The 19,795-nt window shown below is 46.5% G+C and overlaps 1 protein-coding gene across 1 annotated transcript; it reads left to right on the top strand.

Moving 5' to 3' along the window:
* The first annotated feature begins 7,393 nt into the window (after nt 1-7,393).
* Nucleotides 7,394-17,052, top strand: LOC111154923 (arylacetamide deacetylase like 3). The gene is made up of 4 exons (XM_022514879.1): nt 7,394-7,621; nt 10,515-10,731; nt 12,299-12,362; nt 14,313-17,052. The coding sequence occupies exons 1-4, from the start codon at nt 7,454-7,456 to the stop codon at nt 15,082-15,084; spliced, it is 1,221 nt and encodes a 406-aa protein (XP_022370587.1). The 5' UTR covers nt 7,394-7,453; the 3' UTR covers nt 15,085-17,052.
* Nucleotides 17,053-19,795: the final 2,743 nt, after the last annotated feature.

The raw sequence follows: 19,795 nt of genomic DNA, 5'->3' as shown, positions 1-19,795 counted from the left end.
CATTTCCCCCTTAAAAGGTGCACCACCTCCCCTAACCCACCCCCAACCTCTCCACCCTCACTGCCTTCCCCTCTACCCTTTGCACCTGGCATGGATTTTCCTAAGGGATTCAGAGCCCTTCCACGTGGTGAGAGGTGGGGAAAGAGACAAAGGCATCCTTGTTATCCATTTACGGAGCAAGTTCTGAAAGCAGAATCTGCACTAAGGAAGATTGTTCTAGTCATTTTTTTCATACCTTCCCCCTTTATTCACTTGGAAGCTGGAAAACAAAGGTAAAGATTCCTGATAGCTCTTTTCACAGAGGATTTGTGAGAGCCTACCTCGAAAGCATGTGCAAGGAAGGCAAAGTAAAATGGGCCCAGATGTGGGCAGACGGAAGTCGGGAGGCAGAAGGCAGGGAGAGACAGAGACAAGCATGCCCCCTAAAGGGCCAACAATGTGCCACACTTGAGGCAGGTAAGTGTATGTTTTTAACTGAGATATAACGGACATACAGCGTTGCATTAGTTTTAGGTGAACTACATAATGATTCAGTATATGTATACGTAGATAGTGCAAAACGATCTCCAAAAACGTTTAGTCGATATCCACCACCATGCACAGGTATATTTCTTCTTCTTGCGATGAGAATATAGCAACGACTCTCTTAGCAACTTTCAACATATGGTATTGTTCTGGACCGGAGTCCTCATGGCACGTGATACCCCTCAGACGTACTTATCTTATAGCTAGAAGTTTGGGTCCCTTTTGGCCCCTGTTACCCATTTTGCCTGCCCCCATTCCCCACTTCTGACAAACACCAGGCAACTAATTCTCAGAGAAACTCTTGAGGAAGGAGATAAATCTCCAAGTCTTTTTAGGGGGTGTCCTGAAAAGAAGAGTTTTAAGTGGGTGTTATATCAGTGACAGTATTTTGTATAGCAAAAAGTTCTTGGGACGCCTGGGTGGCTCAGTCGTTTAAGCCGCTGCCTTCGGCTCAGGTCATGATCCAGGGTCCTGGGATCGGGTCCTGCATCGGGCTCCTTGCTCCGAGGGGAGCCTGCTTCTCTCTCCGCCTCTGCCTGCCACTCTACCTGCTTGTGCCCCCTCTCTCTCTCTCTCTGACAAATAAATAAATTTTTAAAAATCTTAAAAAAAAAGTTCTTGCAGACGCATCGATTGCTTCTGTGAAAGCAAATCTCACGTGCCTATTTCTCAAAGCCAAAGGGGAGTTTGAAGGGGTGTGCTGCCCCCCTCTGCTGTGGTGCACTGAATAACACTCCCCCTCCCCCAGAGATGTTCATATCCTAATCCCTAGCACCTGCAAATATGTTACCCTCCATGGCAAAAGGGACTTGTCTCGTGTGATTAAGGATTTTGAGGTGGGGAGATTATCCAGGATTACCCAAGTGGGCCCAATGTCATCATAAAGGCCCACAGAAAAGGGAGACAGGAGAGGTCAGCATCGGCAAAGGAGGTGGGATGACAGAAGTGGAGGTCAGAGCAATGCCAGGAAGGGATCTTCAGCCAAGGAACGAGGGTGCCTTTCCAAGCTGGGAAAGGGAAGGAAAGGGGTATGAACCTCTAAGAGGAACTCAGCTCTGCTGACAACTTGGTTTTAGTACTTCTGCCTCCAGATCTGTATGAGAATAAATTGGTATCATTTTAAGCCCCTAAACTGGTAGTAATTTGTTACGCCAGCAGTGGGAAATGGATACATTGTCCCACCTCCCCCCCTTCCTCTATGAGTTCAACACTAACTGAAAAACAGAATGGGAGTCAAAGAGCTGGAAGTGAAAATACCCTTGTGCTGGATGTTTTCCCTTTGCCCCTCAGGTGGGCTCCCCACCTTCCTCCACTTGCTCTGTGCCCCAAGGAGCACGGACCCCACCAGTAGTATCCTGCATGGACCCCGCCAGGAGCATCCATTTCCCTCTGCTTTCCCGAAGGGCCTGGGCAGAGGAGCACGTTGGCGTGAGAGCCTAGGGAGGAAGAATCGTGACAGGAGTCAGCTCTGTCCCTGTGGGAGTGCTGTGTGCCTCCGCTCAGCTGACAGGGAGCCCTCTCCATGCAGTCTCGTTCTGAGGGGAGGGAGAACAGAGCCCTAATGTTACCAGCTGTGCTATCCTGTGGGATTTTTTTTTTTTTTTAAGATTTTATTTATTTGACAGAGAGAGAGAGATCACAAGTAGGCAGAGAGGCAGGCAGAGAGAGACGGGGGGAGGCAGGCTCACAGCTGAGCGGAGAGCCCGATGCGAGTCTTGATCCCAGGACCCTTGAGATCATGACCTGAGCCAAAGGCAGAGGCTTAATCCGCTGAACCACCCATGCGCTCCTCCTGTGGGGTCTTTACAGGTTATCTTAATATGAGGGTCTCAGTCCATTCAGGCTGCTGTAACAAGATTACCATAGACTGGGTGGTGTACAGACAATAGAAATCTACCTTTCATGGTTCTGAAGGCTGGGAAGTCCAAGATCAAGGTACTTGCAGATTCCATGTATGAGAAGCCACTTCCTAGTTCATAGATGGCTGTCCTTATATGGCAACAGGGGCAAGGGGACTCTGAGGTCTCTTATAAGGGCACAATCCCATTCATGTGGACCGCACCCTAATGACCTAATCACCTCCCAAAGGACTCCCCTCCAGATACTATCACACTAGGGATTGGATTCAACATATGAATTTCAGGGGGACACAAACATTCAGTCTGCAGCATGAGTATGCCGTCTGTTTTCTGGGGGACCCTGACTGATACATTACCTTTCTTTCTGATAAAGCTGATTATCAGAGCATGTGGCTTAGCTGTGTGGGCAAGCGTGCTGCCTGATACTAGGAACGGAGTCCCAGGCAGCACCAAACATACACACATGTCTCTCAGGCGACACGTGGCTCCGGAGCCCAGAATGCTCTTCCCTGCAGGCAGATGTCACAGCAGCACCTCCAAGTCCTTTTCTTAAGATCTCCATTCACAAAAGCCATTTTCCTCCCCTTGGAGGCGTGATTGTAGAAGTAGAGGGAACATAGAATGTTACTCTTCTAGAGATCGCTCTACCCAGGGGAAAGGTGCACCCCAGCACTTTCTAGGTTCTGGCTTTGGGCAAGTAGAATTCAGGGCAGAAAAGATTATGTCATAAAAGAACACCATTCAGTGTTGATAAAGGTGCTATTATGGGTTGAATTATGTCCCTCTAAATTCCTATGTTGTGAGTTTTTAATTCTTTAAAGCATCTTTAATTTTTGAGTAATCCTTACACCCAACATGGGGCTCAAACTCACAACCCTGAGACCAAGAGTCCCATGTTCTGCTGCCTGAGCCAGCTGGGCACCCCCAGGACCTCAGAACGTGACCTTATTTGGAAATAAGGCCTTTGCAGAGATCACTGAACTGAGGTCATCAGAGTGGGCCCCAATCCAAGATGCCTGGTGTCCTCACCAAAAGGGAAAGTTCTTGCCACAGAGATGTGAGTAGGGGAAGATGATGTGGAGACACAGGGAGACGACGGCCGTCCACAAGCCAACGAGAGGAGCCCGGAACAGACCCTTTCTGCACAGCCCGCAGAACAAACCTGCTCTGCAGACACCTTGAACTTCCAACACCCCGAACTGCAAGACTATAAACTTCTGTTGGCTAAGTCCCCCAGCCTGAGGTCCTGGGTTAGGGCAGCCCCAGCAAACTGATACAGGTGACTTGCACAGTAAATGTGTAATTCTGTGCCAAATAGCATTGCAGAAGAACACACAAAGGAAAAGACTGCTGGCAATCCCCCAAGGGGCACAGAGGAGCACCAACACTGCAAGGGTACAGAACAGGGAGACCTGACCTCAGCCCGGGGGCTCCTCAGCAGTCCGTGGTTGGGCTTCAAGGGGTCTGAAAGTCACAATCACCCTAGTGTTTATTTCAGGGGTCAGATGCTGGCACTCGGCACCCCCCTCGTCATTCTAAACTCTCTCCTGTGTCCGGGGCCCGATGCAAGACAATGGCATTTCCTAGGGTCTCTTGCCCACAGTGCTCCAGCTGGCCCAGGAGGATCAGCCCCATGAGCTTTGGAAAGCAGCTAGAAGCAGGAGTCATCCCTCTCTGGTAGCCGCTGAGCACGGGCTCATGAGCACCAGCAGATGGAAAGGCTCCACATTTTGCCCACACTTCCAGGTGTCCTCTGCTGAGACCCAGAGATCAGCCAGTAGCTTTGGTTCCCTGTGACATCTGCAGGTCCCTTTTCCTTGAAAGCCTGCCCTCTCTTGACTCTTGCTCCCTCCACCGTCCCAGCAGTTTCCACATTCTCTGTATTAAATCTCCTCTTGCTTGGGGGACAGAACGTTACATGGCAGAAAGATCCTGTGAATTCACCAAACTCCATTTCATTTTCATTTTCATCCTGTGCAGGTAGAAGATGTGCCTTCCCCAGGGTCCCATGCATTTGGGTGAAGCCATGTGAATGCGTTCTGGCCAATGGGATGTATTTCCCAGCCGGGCCCATGGGTTCCTCCGTGAGGGTACTGTTTGTCAGGCTCCTGGCAAGGTTCAGAGAATGGGTACAGGTCCCAGGGGATGAAAGAGCATCAGATGGAAAGAAACATGGATCCCATAGTCACCAAGTGCTGTGGTTGTTCCCCAAACATGCAAATGTCTGTGTTGGGAGAGGGAAATAAGTTTTTATTCCCTTAAAATCTGAGATACAGGGGTTATTTGTTAGAAGAACTACCATTACTGATCCTAATCTGTCCAGGAAATAAAAATTGGTTTGGTGTTTATACGTATGCATTCCCTCATTCTCCCTGTGCTTTTGCATGATTTCCAGTTTAGGTGTTTGTAAACCTCAGTGGTGACAGACTCCAATCCCTCTCTTAATAATCAGTGTGTGCTTCCAATTCTTGGGTGAAATTCAGATATTTATATTTTGACACAGAAATTCTTCATTTTCAAAATCATTGCCGTCTGCTTTCACGTACCGTAGAAAGGATCTTTCTAAGCATGATGTGAGAATGGGTGGGAGAGTTCACTGCGTAAAAATGATAAACATCAATGCAGAAAAACAGCATTAACCAAGTTAAAAGGAAAATGGAAAAAAGTCCTTAAAATATTTTAAAAAATGTTTTGTTGAAGTGTAATTGACATGCAGTGTTCTGTTAGGTCCAGGGGCAAAGCAGAGTGACTCAGCAGTTCTACACGACTCAGTGCTCGCCACAGTGAGTGTTGTCCCCATCTGTCAGAACATGATCACTACAAATATCTTTTAAGTCAATGCAAGATGACAAAAATAGCAAAATAGATAACAGGTATCAACACACAAATTCCCAAGAGTCCATAAAGGAAAAAAACCAAAGAGCCAATAAATAAATAATATATATGTATATATAAATATATATACTATAATATTTATTTATACAATAATTATTTATTTATAAATAGTTATAAATATTTATAAATATAATATATTTGTAAATATAAAGCTTATTTATACAATAATTATTTATTTATAAAATAAATAAATTATATATATGTATATATAAATATATACTATAATATTTATTTATATATAATATTTATTATATAATATTTATATAATATATGTATTTATATGATATTTATTTATTCATACAATATTTATTTTTAAAATATTTATTTCTATAAATTTTAATATAATATATAATATTTATTTATACAATAAAAATAATAAAATAAATAAATAATATTAATATTAAAATACAAATTATATTAAAATATAAAATTATATTAAAATTAAATAAATATATTAAAATAAATAAATTAAAAATGTATTTATTTAAGCAATAAGTAAATAAAAAATTCCCCATCAGCATTTTATTTATCTATTTATATAATATTATTTATTTATATTTGTTTATATAATATAATATTTATTTATACAATAATATAATATCTATTTATCCAATATTTGTTTATACAATAATATTTGTTTATAATATAATATTTATTTTATAATATTTATTTATAATATTTATATATATTATTTATTTATACACTATACATATAATTATTTATACAATAAATAAATTTAAAAACCCCAAAAGCCAATAAATATGTTCTACTTCATTGGGTTCAATAAATATGTTCTACTTCATTGGTTCATATGTTCTACCACACCCTGAAACTACATGGAGGGACGATTATTATCATCCCAATCTTACCAACTTGGGAGTTGAGGCTCAGCGAGTGTAAGTAGCTCGTTCATGATGAGAACGCTGGCTTCAAATCCAAATCTCACTAATGCAGGGCTTTCATCGTGGGCACTCTTGACCTGTTGGACCAGGAACCTTCTCATTGTGCGGGTCGCGTGTGCCTTGCAGGACCTTGAGCAACACTGCTGACACCTGCCCTTGAGACACCAGTCCCAGCCCCCAGCCCTCGCTGGGTTGTGACAACAAAAGATGCCTCTAGGTGTTGCCAGATATCTCCGGCGGGCGGGGGCGGGGGGGGGCGGTGTGTGTGTGTGGAATTCTCCCTGTTGAGGACCGCTGTTCTGGCACCACCGCAGGAGAGGTGGGAGAGATGACAGACATCATCATTCTTACCCCAGATGTGAGACTTTGTCATTAGGGAAGATTTTGAACACTGACATCAATCTCTGACCTTACCTGAAAAGGCAGGTAAGCGCAATGTTTCCTGCTTTTTGATGAAAAGGACAAAGCTTATCTATTCATTCGTTTCTTCATTCAACAGACATTTGCTGAACCCCTATGAAGTACCAGACCCTGGTCTAGCCTCTGAGGATAAAACAAGGAACAAAACAAAAATTCAGTGCTCACAGAGGTGACATGTCACAGACAATAAAGGAATAAGTAAAGTGTGTGGTATTTCCAGTGATAATAAAGGCCAAGAAAACAAAGTAAGTAAGTGTCAGGGGTGGGAGTGTAGGGGTGGGATGAGCATAGGGATCCTGGTGGGGAGTTATACTTTAAAATAAGGTGGCCAGGCACAGCCTCACTCAGAAAGTGACATTTGAAGAGACCTGCAGTAGGGGAGGGGTTGAGCTCAGTCATTGTCTGGGGGAACAAGGTTGCACAGAGAATAGCAAGTGCAAAGGCCCTGGGGCCTCCTTGGTAGACTAAGGAATGGCAAGTGTGGCCAGAGTGGAATTGGGGGGTTGTCCCAAGCACAGTTGGAGGAAATGGTGTTTGTGATGTCCATGGGGATGTCTCTAGGGCCGTTTCTAGTAGCAGTGCCTCAGGATCTAAGCTGGAAGTTTGGAGCCCTCATTTCTAGCTGAGTCAGGCTGCATGAACCTCTTTCTCCTGTGCATGGGCGCTGTCCTAGAACTGCGTCCTCACCTGAGTCTGTGACTCACCTGGCCTGGCCAGTGCTGGGGAGATGGGGAGATGGGAGGGCAGGGTGTGGTATATAAGTGGAGGAAGGTGGCAGGCTCCAAACCCTGTCCTGAGTGGCCCGCCCTGAGCACAGCCTCCTCTCTCTCTCTTCCGTGTTGAAACAGCACGATGGCAGTCCCGGTCCTGCTTCTTCTCCAGGCAGCCTGCGTGTTCTCCATGGGGGTTGGGCTGTGGGTTGTCTGCAAACATTTCCTCACTGCGGAAATCCCTGCCGCCATCGGCCACCCCATGAAACTGCGGGTCCTGCACTGTATTTTCGAGCTGTTGGTGACATGGGTGAGTGGTGTGTTTTATTTGTCCTGTCTTCCGGAGGCTGAAGGAGGGAGTTGGGAAAACACCCTTCGGAGGATTGTGGTTGCATTAATGCTACTATCACAGCCGTGGAGGCTAATATGTAACGTATTAGTCATGAGGTTCCCAACCTCTTCCTGGTGTTGCTCAAGCAGCAGTGGGCTCATAGCCAGGAAATGATAAAATGACTTACATCCTCCATTAATGGGGGAAAATGCCCTGCTCTAGTCCCGCTTTCCTGCCTTCCAACTTACTTTCTTCACAGCGCACGGCGTGATTCTGTGAAGTGAGGAACGAGCCCCCATCACTACCTACCTGCTAGCTAGCAGCAGCCAACAATAAAGAGATATGCGGCCAATTAGTAATTAGTGCTAACTTAGTAAATTAGCAAAACTACAGAATGTGACTTTAGAGATATATTTTGTTAATTTTGAGAGATGGAAAACTGTTTATGGAATATAATCAGATTTTGATCGTTATTCCTGGTGTGTGAGTTTAATAAAACAGATATAAATGGGTCATGGGGAGACCAAGTTGCGCATGCGGATTGGTGGTGCTTTTCCAGAGGGATGATGAATTAAACACATAGAAGTGTTGAGTCTCTTACATAATGGAAAGTTAATTGCAAGCCCCTGTTCTCATGAGGGATCCGTCCTGGAGAAGCACCCTCAGGCTGAAGGTTTCCTACCTTCAAGTTCAGCTTTCACAAAACCCAGTGATTTCTCCTGTGGCTTTCCTGCCCTTGACTCTCACAGTCTGGTAGTCCTGGTTCCCAGATATGGTGACTCAGTTTCCTCATCTGCAAAAGATGGGGAATAACAGTCTAGACTCTGTAGCATGGGCTCTCAGGAGGTAAGCCATCCTGAGTGCGGCTGATGATGCCTGGGGCAGAGGAAGCCCTCGTTAAGTATTAGCCTTACTGCTATTTGCTGATTTGGTTTTTTTCTATGAAGAGGTGTCTTGTGACTCCTATATGTCATCCCCCAGTTCCTAGCTCTGGGATCACTGACGGGTGAGAGGAAGGAAGTCCCAGAGAGTGTCTGACTTCAGGATGCTCAAACTGTCACGGAAATGTCCATGGGGAGACAGTGAGAAACAAGCAAACTCACTAGAAATTAATTGATTTACACAGTGACAAGTGATATGAAGAAAGTGGAACAGGGCAGGAGGGAACCACGGGGCTTCTGAATCCGGGGTTCCCTGAATCTGCAACGGCGACAGAAGGCAGAGTCCCTGAATTTGGGGGGAGGTAAAAACCATTCCATTTCCCCTCGCCTCTAAAGGAAAAGTGGTATTTCCTTCCATTAGGGATGAAGGGGACAAACCACAGTTGTGACAGCAGAACCCGGGGTTTGTCACCAAGGCGTATGCCAGCTGTTTTCAGAGCGGATGACATTTCTTGCAGATATTGCAAAAACCTGTGTGCAGGCCTCGCTTCTCTGAAGTTATGATAGTGTTAATCCAGCCACTGGGTCTTGCTACTTGGTGTGCTAATAAGGAAGCACGTGCATTATTACTTGGCCTGTGTACCTCCCTGTTTTGATAACTATAATTGAAAAGAAATTGGTTTCCTTGGTAATCCCATGTATTTTACTCTATGTGTTGGAAATATTCTGTCTCAAGGTCCACAGGCATCTCAAGGTCCTCTTTCCAGGCCGCTGGAAAGAGGGTGCCTGGGAAAGAGCCCACTTTGTTTACTTTTACGGCTTGTTATGCCGACTCCCAGACATAGGAGACAGAATACCCTACCACCCCAGCCCCCCAGCACTGACTGCCGACTCCCGGCCAACCTTGTTGCTCCCATGACCCTAACTTTTCCCCCTTCCCGTTTCCTAGGAAGCAGATCTTGGGTATTATATTTATCCAAAAAGCTTCAGTATGTATCTCTAAAAGACAAGAACCCCTCACCTTTTATTTATTTTTATTTTATTTTTTTACTTTGTATCCTTTTAAAAATGTAAGTTCGATTATTGGCCATATAGTGGTATTATCAATTTCAGAGATAGAGATCCATGATTCATCAGTCTTATATCATACCCAGTGCCCTGCTTAATGTGACCCTGTTACCCCATGCCCCCTCACCAGCAACCCTCAGTTTGTTTCCTGATTAAGGGTCTCTTATGGTTTGTCTCCCTCTCTGATTTCGTCTTGTTTTTTTTTTTTTTCCTCCCTTTCCCTACGATCCTCTGTTGTTTCTTAAATTTTGCATGTAAGATCGTATGATAATTCTCAGACAGACTTATTTTGCTCAGCATAATACCCTCTAGTTGTGGTTGTCATGTGGTTGCAAATGGCAAGATTTCATTTTTCGATGGCTGCACAGTATTCCATTGTGTATATAGACCACATCTTCTTTATCCATTCACCTGTCGATGGACATCGGGGCTCTTCCCATAGTTTGTGGACATTGCTGTTATAAACATCGGGGTGTAGGCACCCCTTCAGATCGCTAAATTTGTATCTTTACCCCCCACCTTTTAAAAAACATAACCACAATGTCATTATCAAGTCCTAATAGCAACTAATTCTTGGAATGGCCATGTTGGCTAGGCTGGTCCGGGACGGCATCTTTGGGAAGAGAGGTCATGTCCAGGCCATGGGGGTGGGTGTTCTGGGTTAGAGGGACCCTCGTGGGGTGGCCAGAAGCCTGGTTTATGGGGCTGGGTATCAGGTCCTGGGGAGAGAGGAGGAAGGGGCGGTGTAGGTGGACCGAGGTAGGCTGGATCTACGGCAGGGTCATGGGGGCACACGCGGTGGAGCAGGACTATGACTCAGCCTGCCCTTGACCACCCCGTTGGGGGCCACGGGCAGTGGCAGGACTCCACTGTGCTGCACACTGAAACCCTTCACACCTCATTTCCTCTTCTCTCACCAACAGGGGATGATTTTTGAGAGACTGAGAATCTGCTCTATGCCTCAGTTTGTCCGTTTTGTGCATGATCTAGTGCCACTCAAGGAGGATCCGGATGTCGTGGTCACAGACCTCTACTACGGGACGATCCCTGTGAAGCTGTACCAGCCCAAGGTGTCCTCCTGTACCCTCAGGCCTGGCATCGTGTTCTACCACGGCGGCGGGATAGTCATGGGGAGCCTGAGTAAGAGTCCTTCCCTCAGACCCAGTAGGAAAGCCTCAGAGCAGAGCAGGGGGGCACCTGCCTTCCAGCAACACGGGGCTCTCCCATCACTGTCCTGGAGTCTGTAAGCTGCTACAGGACAGAGCACGGCCAGAGAGGTAGTGGGGCCCAGATCGGGCTGGCAGCAAAGATATGGAATGTTTGGATCTCTTTCTGGAAGTGAGGAGACCCAAATATGGGGGAAAAAAATATATATATGTATATATACATACACACACATACATATTTATGTATTTACTTATGTGTATAATCTATGTATATATATGTATATACATGAAATTCACACAACATAAAATTACCCACTTTATTTTTTAAGATCTTATTAATTTATTTGATAGAGCACAAGCAGGGGAGGGGGAGAGGCAGAGGCAGAGTGACAAGCAGACTCCCTGCTCAGCAGGGATCCTGATGCAGGACTTGATCCTAGGACCCTGGGATCGTGATCTGAACCAAAGGCAGATGCTTAACCCACTGAGCCACCCAGGCTCCCCAAATTAGCTGCTTTCAACAGTACGATTCAGTGGCATTTACTACACTAACAATGTTCTACAACTACCATCTCTATTTAGTTGGAAATAAGGAGTTTTTTAAAAAGTGAAAAAACAAACAGACAAACAAAAAAACCCAGAGACACAACATTTTGTTTCGGGCCAGATATTTCCTGAGACAAATTCCGGTACAGACAGGAGAATCAAAAATTTGAGGAGAGTTAATGAGAGGAAAAAACCTCAAAATTGAGACAATTTTATTATCTTAACCTCCCCCACACAGGTGCCCCAAGAATTTAAGGGGAAAAACAATTTTATTTGGTTTCAGCCCTGCCTTCTAAACCCTGGAAAGGCAGAAGCCCACAGTGGTAGCCTCGGGAAAATAAGGGATTTCTGCAGCCATGGTTTGGGTTCCGTCTGCGTAATGAATGGCTTAACAGTCAATGGGTATTAAATAATATTATTAGTAATTAATATTTACACTGCAGGCACTGTAGAGACCCTTCATGCGCATCATCTCATTAACCCCCGCACAGCCCTGTTGTTATCGTTGTGCCCATTTTTTAAACTTTTTTTTAAAAAGATTTTATCTACTTATTTGACAGACAGAGATCACAAGTAGGCAGAGAGGCAGGCAGAGAGAGAGGAAGGGAAGCAGGCTCCCCGCTGAGCAGAGAGCCCAGATGCGGGGCTTGATCCCAGGATCCTGGGATCATGACCCGAGCCGAAGGCAGAGGCTTTAACCCACTGAGCCACCCAGGCGCCCCAGCATCTCAGATGTTTTGAATGAATTGCAGAAACCACGGGGAAAGAGGGGATCTTAGAGGAAGTTGTTCAGACAGGACGTCCAAGGAGAAATTCTAGCAAGCGGAGGAGGAAGGCTTCTCCGCAGCTAGAAGAAAGTCTGCAAAGGCCCATTAGGATCAACCCCAACTCTCTGTCCATGGTGGTTGTCAGAGAGAAGGGGCAGCCCGTGGTGACAGCTGCCAAAGGAAACCACTAACTGTCCTAGTGAATGTTAAAAACGTTTTATTTTCTAGGAACCCACTATGCCATATGCTGTCGTTTGTCCAAGGAAAGTGACTCAGTGGTTCTAGCAGTTGGGTGAGCACGGGAACGAGGAGGTGGTGCTGGGTGATGGCGTGGGAGGCGGGGAGACAAAATGATGCTGGGATACCAGGACACTGGGGCACGGGATGGGCTCTGAGCAACCCTGAGGGGAGGAAAGGAAAGAGACAGAGAGAGAGAGAGGCAGAGAACGGCACTCCTTCCTGCGGGCGGCCCTCCGGCATCCCGTGCAGGCTGTCGCCTGGAAGCTGTGTGGGGAGGGGCCTTTGTCGAGCAGATCAGGTGCAGGGCTTTGCGCGCATGAGCCCCGTTGGGTGGAAAGTGCTTCACCGGGCCAAAGAGCCTGGCATGTTCCAGACACTCAGCACCTCCTTCCACACAATGCTATGGTGCCCCACGTGGTATACCAGATGAGGGCAGACATTGCCATAGCATTCCCAAGCGCTCCCGAGGTGGGGGGGTCCACCCTGGTGAGATCTGTCAAAGGAACGGAGAAGGATTAAAAAGCCACTCTCTCCTATCTGGTCTTGGAGAGTCGACCTCCTAGTTTGGAACCTCAAAGAGGGCTTGGTGGACATGGGGCAGGTGAGACCTCCCGCCCCCACGGCCTGACACAACATCCCACGGGAGCCGTGTGGTTTCTCCGGACTAATCTTTCCAGCAGCTTTGTTTAAATGCAGGTGCCATAAAGAAATGCCATTTGCTGGGGTCTTAGCAAGAAAAAATTTCCCAGCTTCCTTGCAGCACAACTGGTTGACTGAGAGTGAAAAATACAAAAATCGGTCCTGGATGAAGAAGGGGGAACCCAGAGAAACCAGTCACTTTATAATTCTCAGCTGTGAGATATTTTCTGCCTTGGGGAATTCTCGATTCAGGCGTTGGCCACGATACGCCTTATAGCTCTGGTCATGCTGAACAAAGACATCGCCGGTCTATTATACCAGCAACTCTCTACAAGAAAATTAGTTTATGAATCCAAGGAAGATAAGGTTTTAGAGTTGAAACATTGCTGTCCCAGCCTGAACTCAGGACAGCTTAAAAATAGGCATCGGAATGGAAACAGTTGGCAAAAATTTGTTGATCCCATAGAATAGTTTTATTTATTTATTTATTTATTTATTTATTTATTTTTTAAAGATTTTATGTATTTATTTGACAGAGAGAAATCACAAGTAGGCAGAGAGGCAGGCAGACAGAGAGGAGGAAGCAGGCTCTCTGCTGAGCAGAAAGCCCGACGTGGGGCTTGAACCCAGGACCTGGGATCATGACCTGAGCCGAAGGCAGCGGCTTAACACACTGAGCCACCCAGGTGCCCCAATAGTTTTATATTTTTAACGTTTGAAGTGGTAACATTTCTCACAACACCCAGATTTCTGGAATCTCTTGAAAAATGGGGAGGTCTAGCATGCTGGGCTGGTGTGCTTGCATGACAGCAACCTGAGCATGGAGACCAGGGACTCGCGTGGCTCACCTGCAGGGCAGAAATGGCCCAGAGTGGACACGGCTGACCTGGAGGAGACCCACAGGTTAACTGCTGGTCTCAGGCGGTATTTACATCTACAAGATCCTCCCACAAAACCCGCGAGCTTGGCAGGATTAGTTAGAATTGAAACCCAGGCAAAGCTGGAGATGCTCATAAAGGAACGTAAGTGAGGGGACACGTGTGTCAAGGATGCACCAGCAGGTTGGTACAGAAAGATGGGGTTTGTTGGTAATTGCTAAATTGTTGAGGGCTCTTGTGGTCATTGTCTATCCCCCAAAGGGGCACTGAGACAGAGGGAATAGCAGCCACCACTCACTGAGCCTATACGCCAGACACGGTGGACTTCATGTCCATCACGTCTTTCAAGCCACATACCTTCACTTCACCTGCTCGGGCTTCAGAAAGAGAACTTAATGGAAGAAATTTGGCCTAAAGGATGCTAGACACAGGTTTGGTTTTGCTAGGGAGCTGAGTGTAAACCGTGTTCCTTGATTCTTTTTTAGATACCGCAAGTTGCCCCACCATAAGTTCCCTGTGGCGCTAAGAGACTGCATTGCAGCTACGACCCACTTCCTAAAGTCCCTGAACACGTACGGGGTGGACCCAGATCGGGTCGTGCTCTGTGGGGACAGTGTGGGAGGGGGGATGGCAACGGTAATCTGTCAAAGATTTTTGGGCTGTCCAGATCTCCCCAAGATCCGTGCTCAGATCCTGATCTACGCCAGTCTCCAGGCTGTGCATTTCCAGTTCCCCTCCCATCAGCAGAACAAGAATGTCCCCATGGCCAGCCAAGACTTTGCCTTCTACTGTTGGAGTGCTTTCCTGGACATCAACCCCTCCTGGAAAAGCACTATCCTGAAAGGCGCCCATTTGCCTGCTGAATTCTGGGAAAAATATAGAAAGTGGTTGGGTGCAGAAAACATCCCAGAGAGGTTTAAGAAGGGAACCTGCCAACCGACCTCTGTGCCCTTGAATGAGGCTGCCTATCTGGAGACAAGACTTGCGCTGGATTTCATGAACTCACCCCTGATTGCAGAAGATGAAGTCGTGTCCCAGCTCCCCGAAACATTCATTGTGAGCTGTGAGTTTGACTTTCTCCGGGATGACTCGCTGTTGTACAAGAAGCGGCTGGAGGACCTGGGAGTCCCAGTGACTTGGCACCACATGGAGGATGGTTTCCATGGAGTGCTTAGTACCTTAGATATGGGCTGTTTGCACTTTCCCTGCTCCACAAGGATTCTGGACACCATGGTTCATTTTCTAAAGGGGTTGTGACCATTTTTCGTCCCAAGACTAATGCATTCCACCACCATCTGGTTTCCCAGCAGGGCTCTCTGTTGTGATGGAGGTGATGTTGAGTGGGGCTAGGGAGGGCGTCAAGGTTGCTATGTCCTTCTTGCTTCAGGTTCCAGAAATGTAGAATGCATGCTTCTGATGTCTGGAGGGAGAGCAATAGGAGAGACAGGTTTGGAGGGAAGGTGGTGCTCTGTTCCTGTTCACCATTGGGAAAACATGAGCTGACGATCAGCAGCAGTCATCTGAGAGTGAATGGTCATGTGAAGGTTGCTCTGGCTTCCCTGAGGGAGAGTTCAGGCTGGTCTAGGCTGTGGGTAGCAGGAGTGTCCACTTGGCTGGCCTTGGAATGAAAGAGGGACACATTCTGTGCAATCCCATGGGCTCTCAAATCTAGCTCAAAGGATGGGGCTCTGCTGTTCCAGACTGCTGGGTGGAGGTGGAGAACCTGTTGTCCTTCTCCTCTGGGTACACAGTGACTTTTTCCCCTCTGTTCCTCTGCCTCTGAACTCAGAGTTTCAACTCTCTGGACTGGAAGAGTTAGGACAGAGTGGATAGGTTTTCTGTAGTGGTTGGAACCTCATGGCAGATGAAGACAGCCCAGAGCCACCTGATGGGGGAGCTCTGGAGCTCTTGGAGTCAAAGGGGCCAAAGGGGCTGAAGATGTGTTAGCAAGAACTGTTTCCGTTTTAAGACACAGAACCAGCTCAAATTGGCCTAAATCAGAGAAAGAATGTATTGGTAGCTATGAATTCTGGGGATAAATCAGGTATCACTTAATCCAGGAATTCAAACAAGCTGATGAGCTGCCTTCTCTTCTTTCTTCCATTCTGTGCTCTGCTGCATGGATGGCCCCTTCCGCTCTGCATATGGTGGCCCTGAGCAGCTCCATATTCACACTCTCCAGAGTCCCATGCCTCATTCTCAGCCATCCCAGAAGAAACCACACCATAGCTCAATGGCCCTGTGGGCTTGCTGAGTAGTGTGTCTAGTTGCCACAGCCTAGAGAGTGGAATGCTTTGACCAACCAGGCCTACGTTCCAGGTCAACCTTGGGGTGGAGGACGGGATCTGTTCCACTGGGGGCTTGGACTGAGCGTGAGGGAGGGAGGGAGTACTTTCCTCTAATCAGCACTTACTACTCTACTGTAGACATCAATGCTTACTCTGTTGGTGGACATCAATGCTTACGCTACTACAGAAGCTAAATGAACCCTGAATCAGAGTATTTGGAAGTGGCAAGAGATGTCAAGGACTACTAGGTCAGTTGACCACCTGTCCCTGAGGACATTTCCATGAAAGAGCAGGCCCAGGTTCCCAGGGTGATCCTACCTGGTCTTCAGGAGGCTCTGCTCCTGGTTGGCTAACAGCTTTTATAGGCCAAGATCCAAGTCTGTTGCACAGAGGCCCCCGTGCATGTCCTTGACTTGCTTTCAGTTGAATGTTTGTGCTGAAACATGGGGCAGAGAGGAATCCCACTTGGTGGCTTCTGGATCCATTCACAGCAGAAGACCAGCAGGTGTCTTTGTTGGAAAGATAGGAACCACTCACTGAAAGTGCCTGGTCTGGTGACCACTCAGCTGTTGGGCAGGATGGGATCTGAGGAGCATGGTCTCTTCTAGACTAGGTCTCTCAGTTGAGTCTGGGTAGCCTCCTCTCCTGGAGTGTGGTCTTCATTGTTTCACCCTGCCTCTGGACATAAGTAAGTCGGACTGAGCTGACCTTGTGGGAACTTAGGTGGTTAGCTTTTCTAATGTTGGGTGGTGAGGAGTGTGGGAGCCACTGGAGGACCATGCCCAGAGGAGATGTGTTGGTTGCATTTTCAGGGTTGGAAGAGCCTCTGGATTTAAATTTCCATCCCCCTCTGATGAGAAAAGAGCTCTTTCAAGTTGCTGCCCAGGCAATTTGCAGCCTGGCAATCCTGCTCACACCCATGGACATGCAGATAAGAACCTCAAGCTTAGGATTTCCAGCCATAAGTTCCCACTTTACTTTTCGCAGAGCACCTTTTTAAAATAACCACTTGGGGGTCAAGCCCACAAGATGTAAGTGACCTTTGCCCCAACCACCTTATCAGAAGCTGGTACTTGCTACCCTGCTCTCTCTCCTGCTCGCTTGAGACCTGAGACAGAGGACTGCCCTTCCCTCATTTCACTGCACACCCTCAACACGTCTCTGGGAACTGTGAGCAATAAATCTCATGAGTTTATTATCTTTGTGTGAGCGTATTGAAATGACCCTGGGTCTCCACTTCCCCAGGGTGGGAGCTGGGATGCTGAAGGAGCTGTCTGCCTATCCCATGTGGGTGCCTCGTGTCTCCTCATTCAGCAGGTCATGATCTGCATATTTTAATTTAATCCACCAGCTATGCACTGCCCCCCTCACAACACACTCATTTGTTCGTCACATGAATTCTACAAAGTAGGTATTCTTAAACCCATTTTACAGATGAGGAAACGGAGGCCCAGAGTTGTTAATAACAATGCTCATTTCCCGTCTCTTTCCAGTCAGGCTCAAGGCCACATAGTTGGTCAGGTGCTGTGCATTGAACCCCTGATCCATCTGACAACACCCCCTTTCTGCCATGTCCCATGGCCCATTAGCCCTTTCCTTTTCTGTTATTTAGAATTAAAAGACACGACTGAGCCACATGACCTTATTTGAGTCATTTGCCATCCACCTAGGTGTCAGCTGCTGTTTATCTGAGTCAGGTTGATGGAGCCCATCTGGTTTCCTTTGCTTTTTGACTGCAGCTTTCTCAAAGTCTGAGTGACTTTAGAATTGGTTGTTATAGCTGAGGTACCCATCTAATACCAGCTCAGGGTTGATGGACACCTGCATACCATTAAGCCCTGACATTGTGCAAGTGTTTTCTCAGTAAATTCCCAGGACTCCCCTGAAAAGATCTGCCAGTTAGGCCAGGGCCAGCTGATGAAGGAAAACGTGTTGAATCCCAAATTATTCTCATTGGTCAGATGGCAATTGAGGACAAGGTCCTAAGGCAAAGTTGGAAAAATGGGCAAAACCAGTCTCTACTGCTCTTCCCTCCACTTCCCTTTCATTGTCTTCCTCATGGTACTCCTCACCCCCATCCAGGACCTCCCTGCCTTTCTGACCCCAAACCTTGTCTCCTCTCTGCCTGTACACTCTGCTCCAGAGTGATCTATTGCTCTCTGTTATCCCTAGGCTACTATAGTCAGTCTAGGTTAGGTTCTGCTGCAATGACAAGTGGCCCCACAGTCTTAATGGCTTAGGACAGCAAGGGACTATTTCTTGCTCACATTATACACTATGTGGTCTTCTCAGATTGGCTGGAGCTCTGCTCCATATCTGTCTGCTCCAGCAAACCAGGCTGATGGAGAAACTTCTCTGTGAGATGTTCTCCAGCCTCATGGCAGAGGAGAAAAGACCACAGCAAATCACACATGGGCTCCCCAAGCTTCCTTTGACCTTTCGTTGACCAGAGCAAGTCATGCAGCCGCACCTGACATTGACTCAACAGAGAAGCATCATCCTCCCCAGGTGGCAGATATTTTTTGGATAATATTACAGCTTACCATGCTCACAATCACAATATTTCCATTCTACCTTCAAAACATTAATTGTAAATTATAAAAGTGACACACAAAGATATTGTCCTTTTATTTTTAATTTTTTGGAAAGATTTATTTTTTTATTTTAGAGAGAGAGAGTGCATGTGAATGGGGGAGGGGAAGAGAGAGAGAGAGAATCTCAAGCAGAGTCTGCGCTGAGCAAGGAGCCAGACGTGGGGCTTGATCTCACAGCCCTGAGATCATGACCTGACCTGAAATGAAGAATCAGATACTTAATCAACTGACCCACTCAGGGGCCCCAATATTGTCTTTTTAAGTAAAACCTTCAAATACTGGAGATAAGGCTAACATCCTTTTTGACCACCCTTCCTTCACTCTATCCCCTGTTGCCTTGTTGGCAGGAGGTGGTCTTCCAATCCTTTAAAGCCTATTTCTATGCTTTTACATACACAGATGTGTATCCATGGAAAATATAGGAGCCATATTTTGTGGGATGACTTTGCCATATATTAGTACATAAAAGGTATTATTCTGTACATGTTGTAACACTTGAGCGTTTTCAATCAATGCTATATCTTTGAAATCTAGCCTAGTAAACAACCTAGATGTACCATACTCTTTCTAGCTACTGCACAGTATTCCCCATTGTGGCTATATTACAGTTCTTAGCCATTCCCAAGCAGTGGACACATTTGGTCTCTTTCTAGTTTTTCACAGACCAACAAATCCATAGTGAATGTGTCTGCACACGTCCCCTTCTGCATGCATGATTCTGTGATGGGGTCAAGGAGAACTGTTAACTGGCGATATTTTAAGTGGTAGATGGTCCCAAGATGCCTGTCCTGTTTCCCAGCAGATCTCAACTGGGAGGGAAATCATTGGATCATAACCATCAATCCCAAAGGCAAAAAGAAAATGGACTGGCTTGACAATTAGTGGAGTGGGACCAAGTTGGCATGGCATGGCCATATTTTTAAAAGGAAAGTTCTTTCACTTAAATGAAACTCTCCAAGAATCAGTTGAGGGATCGGGGCAAGCTGTAACATTATTGGTTTGTTGCCTCCAACCTTGATGCTTCCTACAGAAGAAAACAAATGATGCCAGAGCCAGCAAACTGTATCCTCATTCCCATGGTTACCA

The sequence above is a fragment of the Enhydra lutris genome, unplaced genomic scaffold, assembly GCF_002288905.1.
Source record: "Enhydra lutris kenyoni isolate GAN:26980312 unplaced genomic scaffold, ASM228890v2 scaffoldscaffold38, whole genome shotgun sequence".
In the NCBI taxonomy this organism is placed as follows: Eukaryota; Metazoa; Chordata; class Mammalia; order Carnivora; family Mustelidae; genus Enhydra; species Enhydra lutris.
This window is presented reverse-complemented; position numbering and strand designations above follow the sequence as displayed.

What these genes read in the sequence shown, in the direction of transcription:
- LOC111154923 (XM_022514879.1), top strand. Translation starts at nt 7,454, where the DNA reads ATGGCAGTCCCGGTCCTGCTTCTTCTCCAGGCAGCCTGCGTGTTCTCC. An exon ending in TCGAGCTGTTGGTGACATGG is followed by an intron (nt 7,622 to 10,514) that starts GTGAGTGGTGTG and finishes TCTCACCAACAG; the next exon opens with GGGATGATTTTTGAGAGACT. An exon ending in TCAGTGGTTCTAGCAGTTGG is followed by an intron (nt 12,363 to 14,312) that starts GTGAGCACGGGA and finishes ATTCTTTTTTAG; the next exon opens with ATACCGCAAGTTGCCCCACC.